The sequence below is a fragment of the Protobothrops mucrosquamatus genome, unplaced genomic scaffold (genome assembly GCF_001527695.2).
Source record: "Protobothrops mucrosquamatus isolate PMUCROS unplaced genomic scaffold, P.Mucros_1.0 scaffold1740, whole genome shotgun sequence".
Lineage (NCBI taxonomy): Eukaryota > Metazoa > Chordata > Lepidosauria > Squamata > Viperidae > Protobothrops > Protobothrops mucrosquamatus.
Genome location: NW_015387886.1, coordinates 246518 through 265585, shown reverse-complemented (window position 1 = coordinate 265585; position 19068 = coordinate 246518). Strand labels below are relative to the sequence as shown.

General features: G+C 35.6%; 1 protein-coding gene across 1 annotated transcript in view; it reads right to left on the bottom strand.

Moving 5' to 3' along the window:
• SHC3 (SHC adaptor protein 3) overlaps positions 1 to 18588 on the bottom strand; it is a 36058-nt gene extending 17470 nt beyond the window's left edge. The window contains exons 1-3 of the mRNA XM_029285469.1: positions 18182 to 18588; positions 18067 to 18145; positions 4713 to 4783 (exon numbers count right to left, since the gene is read on the bottom strand). Of these exons, the coding sequence (XP_029141302.1) occupies positions 4713 to 4783; positions 18067 to 18145; positions 18182 to 18588 (557 nt within the window). The remainder of the gene's footprint in view (positions 1 to 4712; positions 4784 to 18066; positions 18146 to 18181) is intronic.
• Between the last annotated feature and the right edge of the window lie 480 nt (positions 18589 to 19068).

Below are 19068 nucleotides of genomic sequence, written 5' to 3'. Positions count from 1 at the left end.
AAAATCTAAATTGGTTCCTTATGACATTTATGTATATAAGAATCTGCAGAAAAATCTGAAGTTAAATTAGCATTGTATGATATTAGGCAGTTGAAATATTGTATATTTTGACAATGTCATAGATTGCATTAATTGTGCTAATAGGAACAACTGGATGACTCAAACAGCAAATTCTCCTAGAGGAATGTGAGTTAATAGCATAATATATATTTTAATGCATGGATTTTCCTTCTACCTGAAATATATTTTGGGGTTTTCTGGAGTCAATGAGATTGATTTTAGATTAGATGTAACAGGCACTTCAATACCTAAAACATTTATTATGAACATTTATTAAGAATCAATGCAAATAGTCTGAATAAATACACGGCAAACTCTGCCAACTCTTAATTCTCATTTTCTTGCAGTTTTTGGTTTAAATGCACACAAGCACATAAACATACACCAAAACAGATCACAATCCTTCACAGTCAAATCGGGTCAAATAAACCCTTATTCAATATGATGTCAAGGTCATTTGAGTGCTCTGCTGCAGAAAAAGACTTCTCAGTATTAACATTTATTTCTGTTTTAGAGTGACTGTTAAGATTATTAGTTGTATGCTAATCTATGATTGAAATAAAATAAAATGAAATATAATGTAAAGTAAAAAATTAGTGTTGAATAGCCTTCATAGTTCCATAGACAAAAAAGGGTTGTTGGTAGTGTGCTATAGACACAGGAAGACTAGGGCTGACGCAGAATAAACCCTGATGTCGAATGACCACATACAAGAATCAGGAACTCAGCCCTACCTCCCCCAGAAATTATTTTGTTTAGCATGGTTTTAGAGAGGATTTCATTACATGTGTGATGTATCCAAAGCCTTTTTCAGGAGTACAGTTGCTTTTGTGTTTTTCATCTACAATATTGCCAAGACAGTATTTTTTTATTACTATCAGGAACTCTTTGGGAAATTCTATGATTGTTGAAAGGAAATATTACATAATACAGAAGAGACTATGTTTCTGGAAACTTGACCATAAGATATTTAGGGCTTTCAAAATAATTTAGTGCCTGGGAGAAGGCTTAAGAATAGACCAGAAGTCTGTGAAGATGACACATGAAGCAGATTCCCTAAATTGGATTCTGTTTCAGCAGCTGCACAATCGTTGTTTCATAGGGCATGACATAATAGTTGCTAGCATTCTTTCCTCGGCTAGCTGCTCCCTATGCTGAGACAGGAACTGCAAGGATTCTATAAGAAAGAAAGAACACAGAATTCTGGGAGTTTTGTTTGTTTGTTTCTGGGCAAAGCAGGAACAAGGTGACTTCTTTATACCCAGCATAGAAAAAATAACAGATAATCAGGAGGAACGATTGGCACCTCTTATCCTTTCTGCCTATGGCAACAAATCAGATGATAAAAATCCAGATTAGCCTAGCAGAAGTAAATTATTGTTTAAAAAAATAGCAAAAGGAAAAGTGGGAAAGACTGAGTGGGTTATAAATAGAAAAATATAAAAAGCAACTTCTTATTCACATTCCCTGAATGCAACAAGATGACTGCCCCATAAAACCCTTATCTGGAAACACCAGATTATCAAAATCTGCTTAAAAGTGCTTAAAAAAAGTATGGCAAAAATGGGGTTAAATGCTGGCTTGCATTTGTTAACCCCTTTGAAGCAATGGATAAGCCTTCTCCAACTTGGTGCTGTCTTCATCTGAAGACCATTGGACTTCTATTTCCTGATTTCCACAGCTGACAAGCATTCCCAGAAGAGAATCTGTTGGGGAAAAGAGGTCCCTAATTCTTTCGTGAATAAGTGTTTATGATATATCTTGCTTTCTTGATCAAAACTGACCACTGGACCAGAAAAGGATTTCCAACCAATTACTAATACGGCTATTGGAGCAATGAAGGTAGAACAATGCATAAGTAAGATCTCTCCTTCTTTCTCTCCTTCTTCTTTATCCATCCCTTATATATTATGGCATATGTCTAGCTATTTATTCACATATAATGATGATTTTTTAAGACAAGTTCAAACCTAACTTAATGCCCTCAAAAATTGGGTTCAAAATATTAAATCAGATATTATTAATAAGCTACTGTAATAATTCTTAAAACTGATTTACTTAGGTAGCATTATGTACTTTTCAATACATACAAGGCAATACGGAAATAAACCTCCATTTGGCTATCAATGACAGACACTCGAAGATACAGAACTTTTATTATACACATTAGAAAACTACAACATTACTTGACTTTTTGACATAATCGCCATTCAAATTGAGACACTTGTCATAACATCTTACAAGGTTTGAAATTCCTTAGTAGTAGTTACTTGGTGCCAAATCTGTGCTATGAGGGGGTGATCAAAAACATCCCAACGGAACTGCTTCAAAAGTTTTTGGATGAGTCTAGCGGTGTGTGGGCGAGCATTATCGTGAACCAACATCACACCGGAAGTCAGCTTCTCCCGACGCTTGTTATGGATGGCTTGTCCGAGTTTTCGTAACGTTTCACAGTAGACTTCTGAACTGATGGTCTAACCACACTCCATGAACTTCACTAGCAGAACTCCTTTGGCATCTTCACATTTGGTGGGATTTTCTATGGCACCATTTCCAATGTGGTGTTGGTTCACGATAATGCTCGCCCGCACACCACTAGACGCACCCAAGAACCTTTGATGCAGTTCCATTGGGATGTTTTTGATCACCTCCCCATAGCACAGATTTAGCATCAAGCGACTACTACTAAGGAATGTCAAACCTTGTAAGACATTATGACAAGTGCCTCAATTTGAATGGTGATTATGTCAAAAAGTCAAGTAATGTTGTAGTTTTCTAATGTGTATAATAAAAGTTCTGTATCTGCGAGTGTCTGTAATTGATAGCCAAACGGAGATTTATTTCCAAATTGCCCTCGTATATTCACAATGGACCCAGTGTCTGTTATTCAATATTACCTTAGTTTCACCTTACTATTTAGGAAACCTATTGCTTTCCCCAAGTGACAGACACCAAGGCTTTTCCACAGAAATTATTATATCCTCCAGATTTATAACAGCACATCCTCACTTTCAAATATATATACTCTTGTGGATTTATAGAATCAATCACAGATTTGAAACTATTCAGAAGTTGTATTGAAAAAATGTTCTGAGAAATGGTGCAAATGTTGTTTGTCCATCGATTTCGATGAAGACCTTGACATCTTGGGTCAAGATGTCAAGACTTGCGCGTGGATTGGATTAAAGTGAGGGAGAGGTGCGCATAGTCAGCCTCACTCTCTCTCTTCCCAGATTCCATCTTGTTCCAATGGCAGGACAAAAGTCGAGACAGCTGGAGATGGGCTGGGCGCAGTGGTTGACCAGGGCGTCTTTCGTGTCTTGCCGTGCTCTCAGCGTACCACATCGCTTGCAGAAAACTGCCTTCATGACCGTTGGTCCTATTTTAATAGGTCTCATATGCTCAATCCGCCAGAGTCTGTCTTCACATGCTCAGGATAGACAAATCCTTTGCTCACCGAATGTCAAAGACACAACGGCTACTCTCGACCTGGTTTGGCCAGCCTGTCGAAGTTGTTGTTTTACATTGAAAACATAGATCCAAAATTTACAGCAGTATGCTTTAAAGATTAGACTCAAACAATATACTAGTTACAATATTTCCTGCCTTAAAAAACATTTCACACGACAAAATAAGTCAAATAAAACAATCTTAACTTGACATACTGTGTTATTTATTTGAAATTTTGTACATAAAGCAGCCTTTTTTAGCTTAGGACATTTTCCCATAGCTCAAATAAAACACTGAGCTGCATTTCACAAAAGCTTATTGCTGTTAATAAATTTGTTAGTCAGCAGAAGAATCCCACCAGACTCCTGTTTTTTTGCAACATAGACTAACACAACTCTCCTCCTATTATATTTCTTCTGTGAGAAAGCCAAAAAGTAAAGCTGCGCAGGGTATATTCTCCCCACGGTCAATTTCAGTTGCTAGCTCATAGAGTTGATTACCGTCTGCACTCTTCTCAATATCTCCAAGTGGCTGGAAAATCACCTACCAATCACCGCATTTCAGATAGTTAGATCTGTAGGATTAGTCAGAACAACAGTGGACAGGCCCAATGAAGGGATCCTGCAAAGCCATCGCCCTCCATCTCCCTTTCTGTCTCTCTCTGCTGCTTCACTGTGCAACTCTTAAACATGGAGCTTAGTGCTCTTGGTGCAAAACTCATGTTCAAAAGAATCCCAAACAAGATGTGGAGATAGTGGGCATGAGGTTGTGTTACAAAGTGGCTTGTTTCATCCTTCATCTTTTCCCTACAAACCCCACAACCACTGCTGCTCCACTGCTAGGTCTCTGAGTTGGAGATCAGCTCATAGACCTGGTGAGTACAGAGGAAGCAGGTGTTTGGACTTCCTGCTAGCCGAAGTAGAATAGTCCCTGAAGACACTGTCCAAGAATATGTCAATCATTTATATGCCATAAATAATTAATTTTATATGCTATATGGTATGGCCATAAATAGTTTTATATTTTCAGTATTTTAAGGCAGAGAAGATATCTGAAAACATTTGTTATGTGTACAAACTTACATATAATTATCAGCAGCAGCAGCAGCCTGCACTCTGCACTATTGCTCTTGTCTCCTTCGAGTGAATTGTACCTGATTCAAAATAAAGGAATGGGAATGTACGTAGAACATATCATCTTACCTTGTAATCTGTGTTCTAGTATTAAAATCCAGAGATTTCATGGACCGCAAGACCTCTATACATCCCAAATACTACAAAGAGAAAAAAGTGTGTGTATAAGTATAACTGAAATAAACTTTGTCTAGCATAATCCATACTCACACTTTGATAGATGGAGGTTGTTGGTTTTATTTATATCTCTTTTTCAACAAATAGTCCATCAAAATGGCTTGCTAAGGATGTATAGTAAATCCCAACACCCCCTTTCTTCTTATTATTTTTTTCACTTATATATACAGCAGCAATCCTTTAAAAAAAATTGGAACCCTCTTTCTGTTTTTTCCTGTTAGGTTAGAAGCCACACAAAAGGCCCTTTCACTAGCATGTGTGCACATTTTTAAGCATACTATTATTAGTCTAGGTTGCATAGTTAGTTAATGCAGCAGAAAGTCCCTTATGCTTATAATTTAATTTGATGCTACTAGTAAGTGCATAATAGCTGTGCAAGAAAAGAATGAGTTAGAAAATTTGCATACACGATATCATTTGTGTGTACTGTGGGAAGATATATCCTGTGCCGCATGCATGACCCTCAAATTGTGAAAGGCATCAGAGGCTATGCAGACTGTTTCAGGTTCTTTTCATGAGTGTTTATACACCATCACACGTGCACGAGAATTTAGATTTGACGGTAAAAAGGCTAACTGGCTATTGACAATTCGACAGCTGTGTAGATATATTTAAATTAGACTAAGTGATCATAATAAGGTCTGGCCAATCTCTCCTGTCTTTGCTGGAAAAGAAATAGAAGGCAGCTGTAAATTTCCTGGCCACAAACATCTTTTTCCTGGTCCAGATATTTCAGTCAGTAAACAACTTTGGGCCAGTTGCTGGGATGCTGAATATAGAGGGGTAATGGTTGGAATTCAACTTTGGATGCACCAGTTTTCTGCACCAATAAATCTATTGACCATTGGGGGCAATAGATGCAGACATAATTGGCAGAGGGACTCAGCACTTTTGTCTTCTTTCTTTGTCTAAAAGACTTGCTTTGTATTTTTTTTGTAATGGACCTTCTATGGATTATGCTAAAATTTGGGGGGGGGGTCATCTCTTCCTTCCTCTCTCTGCAACCAGCTTTGGTCACCACACTATAAAAAAGATGTTGAGACTCTAGAAAAAGTGCAGAGAAGAGCAACAAAGATGATTAGGGAACTGGAGGCTAAAATATATGACGAACAGTTACAGGAACTGGGCAGGGCTAGTCTAGTGAAGAGAAGGACCAGGGGAGACATGATAGCAGTGTTCCAATATATGAGGGGCTGTCACAGAGAGGAGGAGATCAGCCTATTTTCCAAAGCACCCGAAGGCCAGACAAGGAATAATGGATGGAAACTGATCAAGGACAGATTCACCCTAGAAATAAGAAGAAATTTTCTGACAGTGAGAACAATTAACCAATGGAACAGTTTGCCTTCAGAAGTTGTGGGAACTTCATCACTGGAAGCTTTCGAGAAGAGACTGCCATCTGTCAGAAATAGTGTCGGGTCTCCTGCTTGGGTGGGGGGTTGGACTAGATCAGTGATGGCGAACCTTTTAGAGACCGAGTGCCCAAACTGCAACCCAAAACCCACTTATGTATCATTGGGTGCTGAGTGGCCGTGGCCCATTGGGTGGGCGTGGCCTATTGGCTTCGGTGGTAACAGCAGACTGGGTGGGACTAAAAAGTTCAATCAATCAATTCCAACTTTGCGAGATTTTTTTTTTTCCCAGATAAGTTGAAATTGATTGATTGATTGAACCTTTTTTTTTTTTTTTTGCACATGGTGGCGGAGGCCTAAAGCGAAAAGGTTTTATAAAACCCAGCTGAAGGCCTAGGACTGGAGCAATGGTGCGCGTGTCCACAGAGAGGGCTAGGTTCGCCACCACGGGACTAGATGATCTACAAGGTCCCTTCCAACTCTGTTATTTTCTTCTTTCATTTCAGACTTCCTTCCCTTCTGACTTGAACCTGTGCAATTTAATGGCTAATCTGACCACTCTTTCCCCATACCAGAGGTGAGCATACAATACAGGCTGTTATTGGTAAACAGACCTGAGTAGCTTAGGTTTGCCATTGTGTCCCTTCCTAGGGCTGAGAAAAAGTGACTATTCCAAAACCCAGCCCTCCTTATTTACTTTAGATTTGAGCGAGGCTTTAAACTGATTCAAACAAAGGTGTATAGAGTCACACGTGTACACAAACACGCTTTTTATAGCATTTATGATTTCAACTTGCATAGACGGTAAATACATTTACCTGAGCGGTTCAGCATGTTATATAAATCAATTAGAAATATAGATATTCCTGAGTAACATTCACAAATAATCTGACATTTTGGGTTATTGGGGGAGTCCTGGAATTTTAAGGAAGCAAGATAGAATGAGTACTGATACTTATGAACCTGGCCATCAATAAATGCCATAAGAAAGTGTGCGTGTATAAAAATACATAAAATTGTCTTGCTGAAGAAATAAAAATGATTATGTAGAAGTCTGCAAAAATGATGACTGGGATAGGAAAAAACATGCAAAGAGCAGGTACTAAATTCTCTAAGAAATTCGCCACATCCCCAAATATGAGATAGGGCCTGAACAAAATGCAATTTATATAGGTACTATTCTTGCATTTTTTAAATCATGAAAATAGCATTTTCATAGCTGCTTCTAAAGCTAGCACCAAACTCCTCCCCTAAGTTTGGTAGTTTGCCAGTCAGCCAATATTCTAAAAATAAGCTTGCAGAATTAGACATTTCTTATATAGGCACATTTAAATTCATGCCTGTCTGAATGCAATCTGTTTCACTACGGCTGCTTAATACTTTTAGCTGGGAAAAATAAGCCTGTTTTTGAGAACTTGCCAATAGTTATTCATGTTGAACTGATTATGTGTATAGTAATGTCATAAAACAGAACTGGCTTCATAAAAAAAAATCCAGGATATTAATTGCATATGAATAAGGGCTAAGAATACGTTTTGTTTCAGGTATTTTTATGTGTGAAGCATCAGTGTGTGAAGCTCTATAAATATTCTGTTACATTTGATTGAAATTTATTTTTAAGATAGCAGAACTCTGCATGATTGCATTTTATTATTCTTAGATTTTCGAATCAAAATTACAATATAAATAGATAAAATTTAATTACTTAAACAGAAGAATTAAAGAGAAACTTTAAGTTTTAATATATTAAAAATAGAAAAAAATAAACAGAAAGAATTAATTCCATTATTGAAAATATATAATAGCTCTTACCCATTTGGGAAAGTAATAACAGAGAACAGAGGCAGATACAGTAGTAGTTATGCAAGTCAGGTTCACAGTTGGATTTTCTAAAACACAGAAATAAAATTAAACTAAAAATGAAAAAGTGGGGTTGAAGGCTACACCCACTGATGTGATATTAGGATATACCTCCTCTGCCTTTGCAGGGATATCCGCAGGAAGAAGTCAAAAAAGTCTCACCATGCACATAAAGTCATTTTGACTGTTTTAACTCCTACCCCACCCAGATGCTCTGGCCCTTGGTCACCAAACTAAAAAAACCCCCCAAAAAACTTCATTTACTCAAAATGTGCACTCAAGCCTTTACTGAATTATTATAAGAGCTAAGAATTATCTATACTGACCTGAGAACCTTTTGGGAAGAGTAGCATAAAACATAATAATCTACTCATGATAATATTTTGGTGAGTAGCAACACAAGACCTATTAAAGTTGATCTCTTTTCCTCCTAAGTCTTTATTTTCCTGATCTTAGATCCCATTCCAATAAGCATGCTTTTATCATTATTAATTTTATATTACAGGTGGTCCTTGAATTGTGGCCATAATTATGAGTGGAACTTCCATTGTTAAACCTTTTTGATCATCGAGTCATGCCCAGTCTTATGACCTTTTTTGGGGGGGGCTGTGCTCATTAATCTGGCTTTCCCATATTACCTTTGTCAGAAAACCCTCAGGGAAAGACGCGAATGGCGATCATGTGAGACCAGGACATTGCAACCACGGTAAATACATGCTGGTTGCCGAGTGCGTGAATCACAATCATGAGACTGCAAGGACTCTGATGGGGATAACTGCAAGGACCACTTACGAGTCACCTTTTTCAACACCGTTATAACTTCGAACCGTCGTAAAACGAATAGTCGCAAGTTGAGGACTACTGGTATGTTGTACAGTTTTATTTGGGGCTATCTTCCTGATGAGAAAATAACAATTATTTTACAGTATCACTATCTCAGTGGTCTTCATTATTGCTGCAAATCTGTTGTGGAGTTGGAGGGAAGAGTTAAGAGACTGGCTAGTCTGGAATCACGAAAGGGGAGGAAGCAACAGAAAGCAGACACCCTCTCCAAACCTTGGAATGCTTACCGAGTTGTTCTGTAGTGAGTGCAGCTGGTCTGGCGAGATTTTTGTAAATAGGCAAGTGGCAATAAAAATACTGTCCTGATCAATTTTTAGTGTCGTTCTGGTTCCTTCTGCCTGACAAAAATCTAATGAAATAGAACAGAAAATATCCCTATATGCTCGCTAGTGTATTCCAAAAATAAAGAAAAAAGCAGCTAAGATTTCTTAACCCTTAATATCATTTGCACAGATGCAGAATTTTACTAAATGTGCGATCACAAATATTAATATTTCTAATATATACTTCTCATTAATGTATGTAGTGAATATGCTTTTATTTCCAGATGAAAACTATGGAAAGCAAACATAATTTGATAAGAAATGGTTCAGAAAATGTAAATACCCAGAGCAGAGTCCAGGAGTAAGATGTTTCGATAAATCCTCCTTGAACTAATCAAAATTGTGTTTTAATGCTCAGAAATTCCTCATTAATACTAAGAAAGAATCATACTACATTTTATTTGTGAAGTCAGCTGCAATCTAATTCTAGAGCAGCTCTCAAATTAAAATATTTTGCCTTATGCCTTTTTTTCTAATTGTGTTGCACTAATTGTGTTCGTTATTTATGTCTTTGCAATAATTAAAAATACCATTGTATAAATTAAAGGAATTGTTATCATCATATTTTTAATAATTTCCTATAGCCCTTTTTATTATATCAAATTGTCAGATCATGGTTCTGTTCCGTCACTAATGAATACAGAGATCAGTCACAGTAGTTTCAATGGTGATGCAATATCAAAATTCCCAAAAGTTTCTTTAGCACAGGGGTGTCAAACTCGCAACGTCATGTGACGTGTCACGACGTATCACAACTTTTTTGCCATTGCCAGCAATGGGGTGGGCGCGGTTTCGCTATGATGCATCCAGCATGCAGGCCGGCAGTTTGACACCCCTGCTTTAGCAGCTGGATTGTTAATCCCTGTTCTTGATGTGTGCTACTTCCTGGCACTCTAAGGTAAACTAACATCATGCAAACTCCACCATGGTGGCAAGTTATTGGCAAGTCCTAGTTGGTTTGTATCCATGGAATCAAATGCTACTCAGAACCAGCAAAGTATCAGAAAGTGATATGAACCTGGGGCGCTGTCCAACAAAATGAAATTCAATGGTGAAAAAAATAAGGCAAGAAAAACCAAATGTACAGGTATAGTATAGGGGGTACCTTGCTCAATAGTAGTAACTATGAGAGGGATCTTGGAGTCCTAGTGGACAATCACTTAAATATGAGCCAGCAGTGTGCTGCAGCTGCCAAAAAAGCCAACAGAGTGCTAGGCTGCATTAACAGAGGGATAGAATCAAGATCATGTGAAGTATTAATACCACTTTACAATGCCTTGGTAAGGCCACACTTGGAATACTGCATCCAGTTTTGGTCACCACAATGTAAAAAAGATGTTGAGACTCTAGAAAGAGTGCAGAGAAAGAGTACAGAGTACAGAGAAGAGTAAAGAGTACAGAGAAGAGCAACAAAGATGATTAGGGGACTGGAGGCTAAAACATATAAGGAACAGTTGCTGGAATTGGGTACGTCTAGTTTAATGAAGAGAAGGACGAGGGGGGACATGATAGCAGTGTTCCAATATCTCAGGGGCTGCCACAAAGAAGAGGGAGTCAGGCTATTCTCCAAGGCGCCTGAAGGCAGGACAAGAAGCAACGGATGGAAACTAATCAAGGAGAAAAGCAACCTAGAACTAAGGAGAAATTTCCTGACAGTTAGAAAAATTAGCCAGTGGAACAACCTGCATCCAGAAGCGGTGAATGCTCCAACACTGGAAGTTTTTAAGAAGAGACTGGATAGCCATTTGTCTGAAATGTTATAGGGTTTCCTGCCTGAGCAGGGGGTTGGACTAGATGACCTCCAAGGTCCCTTCTAACTTTATTATTATTATTATTATTATTGTTGTTGTTGTTGTTATTATCTTTTATTCATTAAACATGAACCTCAGTGAACTGAACATTCAAATTGGCTGGCGCTGATGGTTGACACGGGTTGCTACCAGCATCCTAGGTGTCAACCAGGTATCTCCTTAAAATATAAGATGTTCCAAGTTGCGCAGTTTTTTGTAACATTGCTGGGGTTATCGCAGGAAGCTGCAGGTTCTTGATGTATTTTGCAAAGTTGTTTTTATTATTATTATTATTGTTGTTGTTGTTGTTGTTATTATTATTATTATTTTCACATTCCTTTATCTGCAGCATAAACATATTCCAGTAACTGTCTCTGTGAAGTTGACTTTACCTCACCTCAGCCCAAAGCTGAGATATGTAAAAATCATCTTCAGCTGTTCCAATTCTCAAGTCACATTTTCTCTCTACTCTTAACACAATTTCTATCATTGGCATGCCTTCTGTTATTGTTGGTGAAGTTGAGAACTTGGGTTTGCCCTATTATTATTGGACAATTTAAGCTGCTATGGATGTAAATCCTTCTCTCATCTTTACAACAGGCCACAGTCTTCCACTGCTATTTCTAAGACGGGATCCAGTTTCTCCTGAAATCAGCCTGAGATATTGCTAGTCTTTTACTGAGAGAGTGCCATTCCTTTGCTGAACAGGGAGCCATTTTAAACTAAGAAAAAAAGTCAGATTGTGTCAGAATTTTGATCCTTTCAAACAACATTGCTTTTAGCTAATTGGATCACTGTCAGATCACTGCTGATTGTAACTCTAATTTAAGATCCAGAAGATAACACATCAAATTTCCAGAGTCATAGATTCACTAGGTAGCTTTGCACAAAATAACCCTAGAAGGTCTGAGCAAAAGGGAACTGTTAAAAAGCTTGTATAGTGTTGTGACATGAATTCCAGACCTTATTACTTGCATGTGACATCACAACAAAAGTAGAAACAGGTGGAATGATTACTGCAATGTCACAATATGTTTCACCGTTTTAGTATGACGTTTAAGACCTGATGTCTATGCCTCAATAAGACAGCTAAAGCCTTTTAAGAAAAGGAAAAGCCTTTGAAGCTTTGTGTTAGACTACCAGAGGTAAAATGATTAATCCAGTATACATTTCATCAATGAAGGATATTTTTAAAAGAAAACTTTAAAATTTCCACCTAAATGCATTTTTTCACTTGTCTCAAACATAAACATCAACTTCCCATGCCAAAACACTGAGAAACATATTTGTTTCGTATGCTATGCATAGAGGCCATGATGCTTTTTAGAATTCCACTGCATGACTGAATCAGAACATTTTATTTTATGATCATCTTTAAATAGTTTTAAATTGTTTCTGGCTAATTTCCTGATCAGTGTCTGTGCCTGTAAAATGGAGCTTTGCATTTTACAAAGTTCCTGCAATTTCACAGCAAATAAATCAAAAGAAACTTTTGAACAAAGACTAATGATTGAATTGCTTTTTTAAATTTACAAGTCAACATGAACAATAGAATCTTAATGCATACATATAGAGATTTCACACACAAATTTGTTAGTTGTGTATATATTAACAAAAGGTTGACTTGTCTTGTTTAATTTGATAATAAGGAAGCCAACAGAAAGAATTTTTTCTCTATTGGTAGTCACCTGTATCCAACAATGGTTGAAAGAATCAGGTGGCTGGCTTTGGAAGCATAGTTAATTGTTTTTAATATAATCTAGTTATATTTTTATAAATAGGGAGAGATGTTAATTGGATTTTCTATCAGTTGTAAGACAAACTGTATAGCTTTAGGAATTACTCATCTTGATTAGTTGGTAAGTGTTGGTATAAGACAGTTGAAAAACATAATTTCCTATTCTCAGACTACAAAATATCTTGACCAACATAATTGTATTTAGAACTTGCCATAAGTAAAATAGATTTTTCTGGTGCAAAAATGGAAAAAACAAAACAAAACAGAAGAAATCCCATTACACAGGACTAATGTGTGTTAGATGTATCTCCATACACGGCATTGTCAATTATAAGCAGCAATATTGCATCTTTCTATATTTATTTTTAAAAGGACCTGAGTTTAAGATGGCAAATTAGGCTGAAAAAAACGGCTTAATTTTATTTTCAGAAAATGTACTTTCACCTTATATATTTCGACTATAAACCCACTGAATATCAGTTTTCAAAATATATTTATCTTTATCAGAGAAAATTGGTTGTAAGCACCACCTGAATTTTTATTTTTTATTAATTTAAACCAGCAAATCAATGCAAACTCACAACAGTTTAAAAAAACAATAGAGATTTTAGCTGTCTTCAGCCACTGATCCTTGAGGTTAGGTTACGCTCACGGTTCCAAACTGTTAGATATTACAGCATTGAAAAGGGATTGACTTGAATGCATTGTTTCCATCCATCATAAGAACTGATGTATTGCATTGCACTAAGAATACTGGATGTCTGATAAAAGAAATATTAGCATTTTGAGTTCCAATACATACAATATATATTGTACTATATATTTTAAAGCAATGTCCATGTATTTATTAAATTTATTTATTATCCTCATCTTCTTTCAGTAGCATTTAATAGAAAGGAGCCTAACATATTCTAGAACCCTAATTAGATCACACCAACTGCCATATAATCCAAATTATATTTCAGGATTTATAATACATACAAATTAACCTCGTGCATATCTGATAAGTGATAATCCTTACCAACATGAATTTACTTTTCTTCTGCACAAAGAAAATGCTTTTCTTTAATTAATTCCTGGTTATGTTAAGTTGGCAGCTCATACAGATGCTAAATATTTCTGTGGAATTAAAAGACACACCTGGCAATAATTTATATACATTTTTGAACTAGTCTTTGTATGAATATTTGAATGATAAAGCACTATTACGGTAACCAAATAAAAAAAGATGGCTACACATTTCCCCTTTTTAATTTAATTGCTTTACTATGGGCTGCAACAAAAGCATTTATTACAATTTATATAGACCTCTGGCTTTTATTAAATATGAATTCAACAAGTGGTACATTGCCAAATCAGAGTTTTTATTACATTGCACCAGGCATAGATGCTGGGGAAGGAAAGAAAAATCTAGGAAAATGCTGACCTTATACTTCAACAAATTCAGTAATTGCATCAGTACCATTGTATACTTGGGAAATGTATATAGATTCTAAACCAATTATTCAATGGTTTTTAAAATTTTACTTCAAACTAAACAGTTTCAATTTTTCATCAATAGATAATGAGATTATTGCAGGACTATTTTTCTAACCCTGTCTTCAAAAAATTGTGAATATAACTAAAATTTACTGTTTTGTAGAAGTCTGCTGATCTTGGTGATTTCCCAGCTAATTTGATTATTTTTCCTTCTATTTAATAGGTGATATAAATCAAATGTTTTGCAAACCTCCTCCTATTTCTCAGTTTCAATAATGCATACACCCACACACCCACACACCCACACACACATTCCCAAGTGTTAAAGTTCCAGTGAAGCAACTGTTTCTTTAAATATAGATACTAAGATTTTATCATCTACCTTGGCTCATAGATTTGCTGCTTGTTTTTTTTCCTAATATTGCACAACTGTTTAAGTTGGATTTCTGTGCGGTCATAAAGCTTCTGATAATGTTAAATTGTTAATTAATGCAAATTCTGCACTTATTTCTTTAGATACAAAGAAAGCTTTTGATGTAATTTTCTCAAAGTTTCTGACACAGATGTTAACTCACACTGAATTTCTCCAAAATTTTACACTTTGGATTAATATGTTTTATTGAACTTCTAATCTTATATGATTGTCAGTTATGTCATCAGAGTGAGAATTAATTTTCCAATTTCTGAATTTTTGAATGTTATGTCAATTCTCACAGTCTGAACTTGCCTTATTGCCACATTTTGGCTGAAATTCACAGGATTGCTAATATGACTAAAAATAATCACTGACTTCTAAAATTATGTATAGTTCTACTTGGCTTCATGTATATAATATAAACTTTTTTTAAACAAGATACAGAGAGAAAGAAAATTGCAAAAGGAAATTTCTAATCAGATCCTTTAAATTAAAGCAGATCAAACAGTATAAAAGCAAGTTTAGTTATTAAAATACTAGACAAAATCTAAAGTAGTTAAACTAATAAGTTGTTAGAGAATTAATAATGTGCATTATTAAAATGAAGGATACTAAAATAATGAACTTCTAAGATAGCAAAATGCTGAATAATGAGTTGCTTTTATTCATTCCTTCATTTATTCATTGTGTATAATATTATAGATAATGCAAATTTTAAACTACTTCACTAACAATTAGAAGGTTAGAATAAAAATACTCAAATTTTTAGATAATTAACTAAAATATTACATGGACAGTATATCTTTGCTGAATGCATTACTGATTCACGACTTCTCATTAAATCTTCTTTTTCAAAATTATCATTCATGTTTATCCCACTATATATTTAACATTGGTGAAGATAAATGTTTCCTAATGGATTCTGAATGTGTTATTAAGATAAACAAAGTCTTTCCAAGTTAAATATAAGAGATGTTATGATATAATGTTCTGGATTTAATGTATTGTATCCTGGAGTTTTTCAATTAGGACTGTTTCTAATAGTTTGGAGTACTAAAAGTTTAAATTTGGAATATTCATCTCCTTCCATTTATGAACTATAGCCATCCTTCCTGTCACCAACATAACTTAATCAAATCCTTATTTTTCTCTCTCAAGCAATGCTAAAAAATATTGTTTCTGTTTTACAAGGATGGAGGAAGAATAGATCTGATTCCCTAACAACAAATGTTCAAAATCTGTCGATCATTGGAAAATTCCATCAAATATGCCAGTTAATCATCTTTAGAAAAGTATATTGATATTTTCATTAAAAAAGAATTGTTGTGCATAATGTTATTGTTATATAATGTAAATATATTATGTTCTTATTATCAGAAAGACAAATCTATTCCTGACTTACAGCAAAAGACTGTTGATATGTGTTTACCATCATTATCAACAACAAGGAGACAAGAAAGAAGATTTTTCAGCTGTTTGTGAATTTTTTCAGACATAAGATAAATTTCTAGTTCTTTCTTCCTCCCTTTCTTTTTGGAGGAAAACTAATATCATTGTTATATTATTTTTTAATTCTGTGTATTCATGTAATGTCTTACATATACCAGGGGGACTAACAGAAACATTAAAAATTCAAAACAATAAAATATTATTAGAATAATTATCAGTGAAGTCTGGAAACAAATGAAAAAAAATCACTTTAGGCAGCAAACTATCTGAAATATATGGAATCACAATCCATTATTCTCTATGTCAATAACTTTTTTAAAAAAAAATTGCTCTAATAATAAAAAAAGGAAATGGAAAAAAGGGAATCTAAAAAAGAAAAAAAATACGAGGCAAACAAAATTCAGTAAAATAGAAATATCAGTTCTCTTTTAAATACATTAAACTTTGACCAAACAGAATAATACTGGTCTACTTTCTATTCCATTCCAAGTCAATTCATAAGCAGGAAGCAAAAAACGATGTCCAATAATGATAATCTTTTTGCTGAACTAGAATTATATACTGAGATCACGAATACACTTTGTTTTTCTATTTTCAAAAGTCAGCACGAATGCTTAAGAGAAGCTTTCAATAATAAATAATTAAAATGAAAATATTTCTATCAAGCATATTATTTAATCCACCAATAATAGTGCCTCATCAATCAAGTTTTTAAAGTCAGCTGAAATTTGACGCTGCTTTATCAGAATATCAGTAAGCAACTGATACAGAATAGCTATTCTAAAATCTGACACCGTATTATATATATCCTTCATTATCCAATAATAAGTACTATATTCTGAAAGATAGCATTGAGAAGCATATTTTACTCTACGTGCCATGATCAATTTATTCATTAAATATGGTTCTTAAGTAATCCAGCTATAATTACAAACAATTACAAATTACAAACAGTAACAATTTTCCTATTTTTATAAAAGCAAACTTTTAAAACAGATAATTAAGAAGATAACTGAAATAAAAGTACAATCAGTGTGGAATCTTGAGCAATGAGAAATTAAAAGTCTGCACTCTGTTGTACTATATGGTACATCACAATTTTTCCCTTTAAATAATCATTCCTATTTTCAATAAATAAAATATAAATACAATGCTTCTGCTTAATCTTATGAAACATCAAATTATTTTTTATGAAAATCTGCTCTGTTACAATAAATGTTCATTCTCAACAGTGCCATTTTAGAACCAAGTAACTATCGGCATACAGTCACAAAATAAATCATTAATTTTGCCCTTAAGTCTTAGACTTCACCTGGTCAGATGAGACCTTAACTACATTGAATAAAAAAACTAACCTAGAAATGCACAAGGATTTTTTTTGTCCTACCCCTCAACTATCAGGGAACAGAGAGAGAAAAAAAGTCCTGTTAAAGACTGTTATGTAAAACAAGACTGCATTTTGAATGCACCACTTGAAGAAAGAGTATTTCTGTTTGCAAATAAGACACATTCTACAAGCTGTTGCTCTTCTAGCCTTGACATGCAAATAAAAGAGTTGTGTGTGTATTGGTACACACACACACACACACATACTCCATTTGAGATATTTGACGTTTGAAATCAGAATTATCATACGGAAAGATGTTACCTCACCTACTACAGATTCTCTAGAGACAATACTAATGAATATAGACAAACACATGCAGCGCTCTGAAGAGCTGGATATATAATCCCTTTAATTTTGGAAGTGCTCTTTCCCACTGTTTTAAATCATTTAAACTGCCAAGCAGTCAGCTTGAATGCTCACTTAATGAAAGCAAATTAACATAGTTTTTTGTTTCATAATAAAGTCTTTTGCACTTAACAGTCTTCATCAGATTTCCAGAAATAAAACACTAGTATTAAAAATCCTCTAGCCAATTTGGCTGGTGTCTAGATCCCCCCCCCTTTATTAAACAGATACAAAGAAAATAGAGCGTAGGGGAAAAAAGACCAACCTTCACAATGTACATCACTCCAGGTCCTAGGATCTTCTCATTTGAATGCAGCCACCCTTGGGGTACTTTGTTGATAGTGCTGCCACGTTGATTCCAGTCCTCACCTCCCAGGTACATTTCCTCCGACCATGATTTTTTTCCGGTATTCATCTTGTTCTTGTCCTGCTGAGAAGACAGGGTGGAAGTAGCAAGGCTACATATGTTGTCTGAGGTCTCTGCTGCTGAGCTACTCTGCAACTTGGACACAGCCAGCTCTTTCACTGCAGAGGAGAGGCTCTTGATGCCCCAAAGGCTGCCTGTGGAGGAGAGTTTTAAGTGGGACGCTTTAGGCACAAGAGTGGAAAGGGTGGTGTGTCCATCATGCTCTTTCTGGAGGTTCTCAGGTGAGTCCAGATATGGTGAAGATGCTGAGGTGGTATCTGTTGAGGAGAACTTGCTGTTGATGGACCAGTTATGGACAATATCATCCACTGATGTCATCGAATCATTCCTGAAGCGGTTATACTTGGAACGCTGAAGCATGCCCTTCTATCTGGAATCTTGTGTACGTTCCGGCAAACAGGAAACTCCTCTACTAACATAGCAGATGATTCAGAGTATCAAAGATGGTCAGTGAAAATGTGGCCATGGGGAGGAGCTTGTGGGGGTTTTTTAAAGAGAAAAATGAAAGGAATTTTGCTTAAGGTTCCATGGTAAGGCTAGGCAAAGCGGTAATTTTCTGTGCAACAGAAAGATCCCAGTCCAGCTCAGAGCTGCCAAGTCTCTCACAGCAAAAGCATGACTCACACAAATGAGAAGGACCCTTTTCAACAAAAGGCTCAGTGAATGCTGCAAAGCACTTCCTGTAAGGAAAAAAAAATCCACCCACTTACAGCACACTACCTCCAATCAATTCTCACATTTCCTTTCCCTATTTGAAACAGATATTTAGCCTTCCTTCCTTCCTTCCTTCCTTCCTTCCTTCCTTCCTTCCTTCCTTCCTTCCTTCCTGGTGGATGTCTG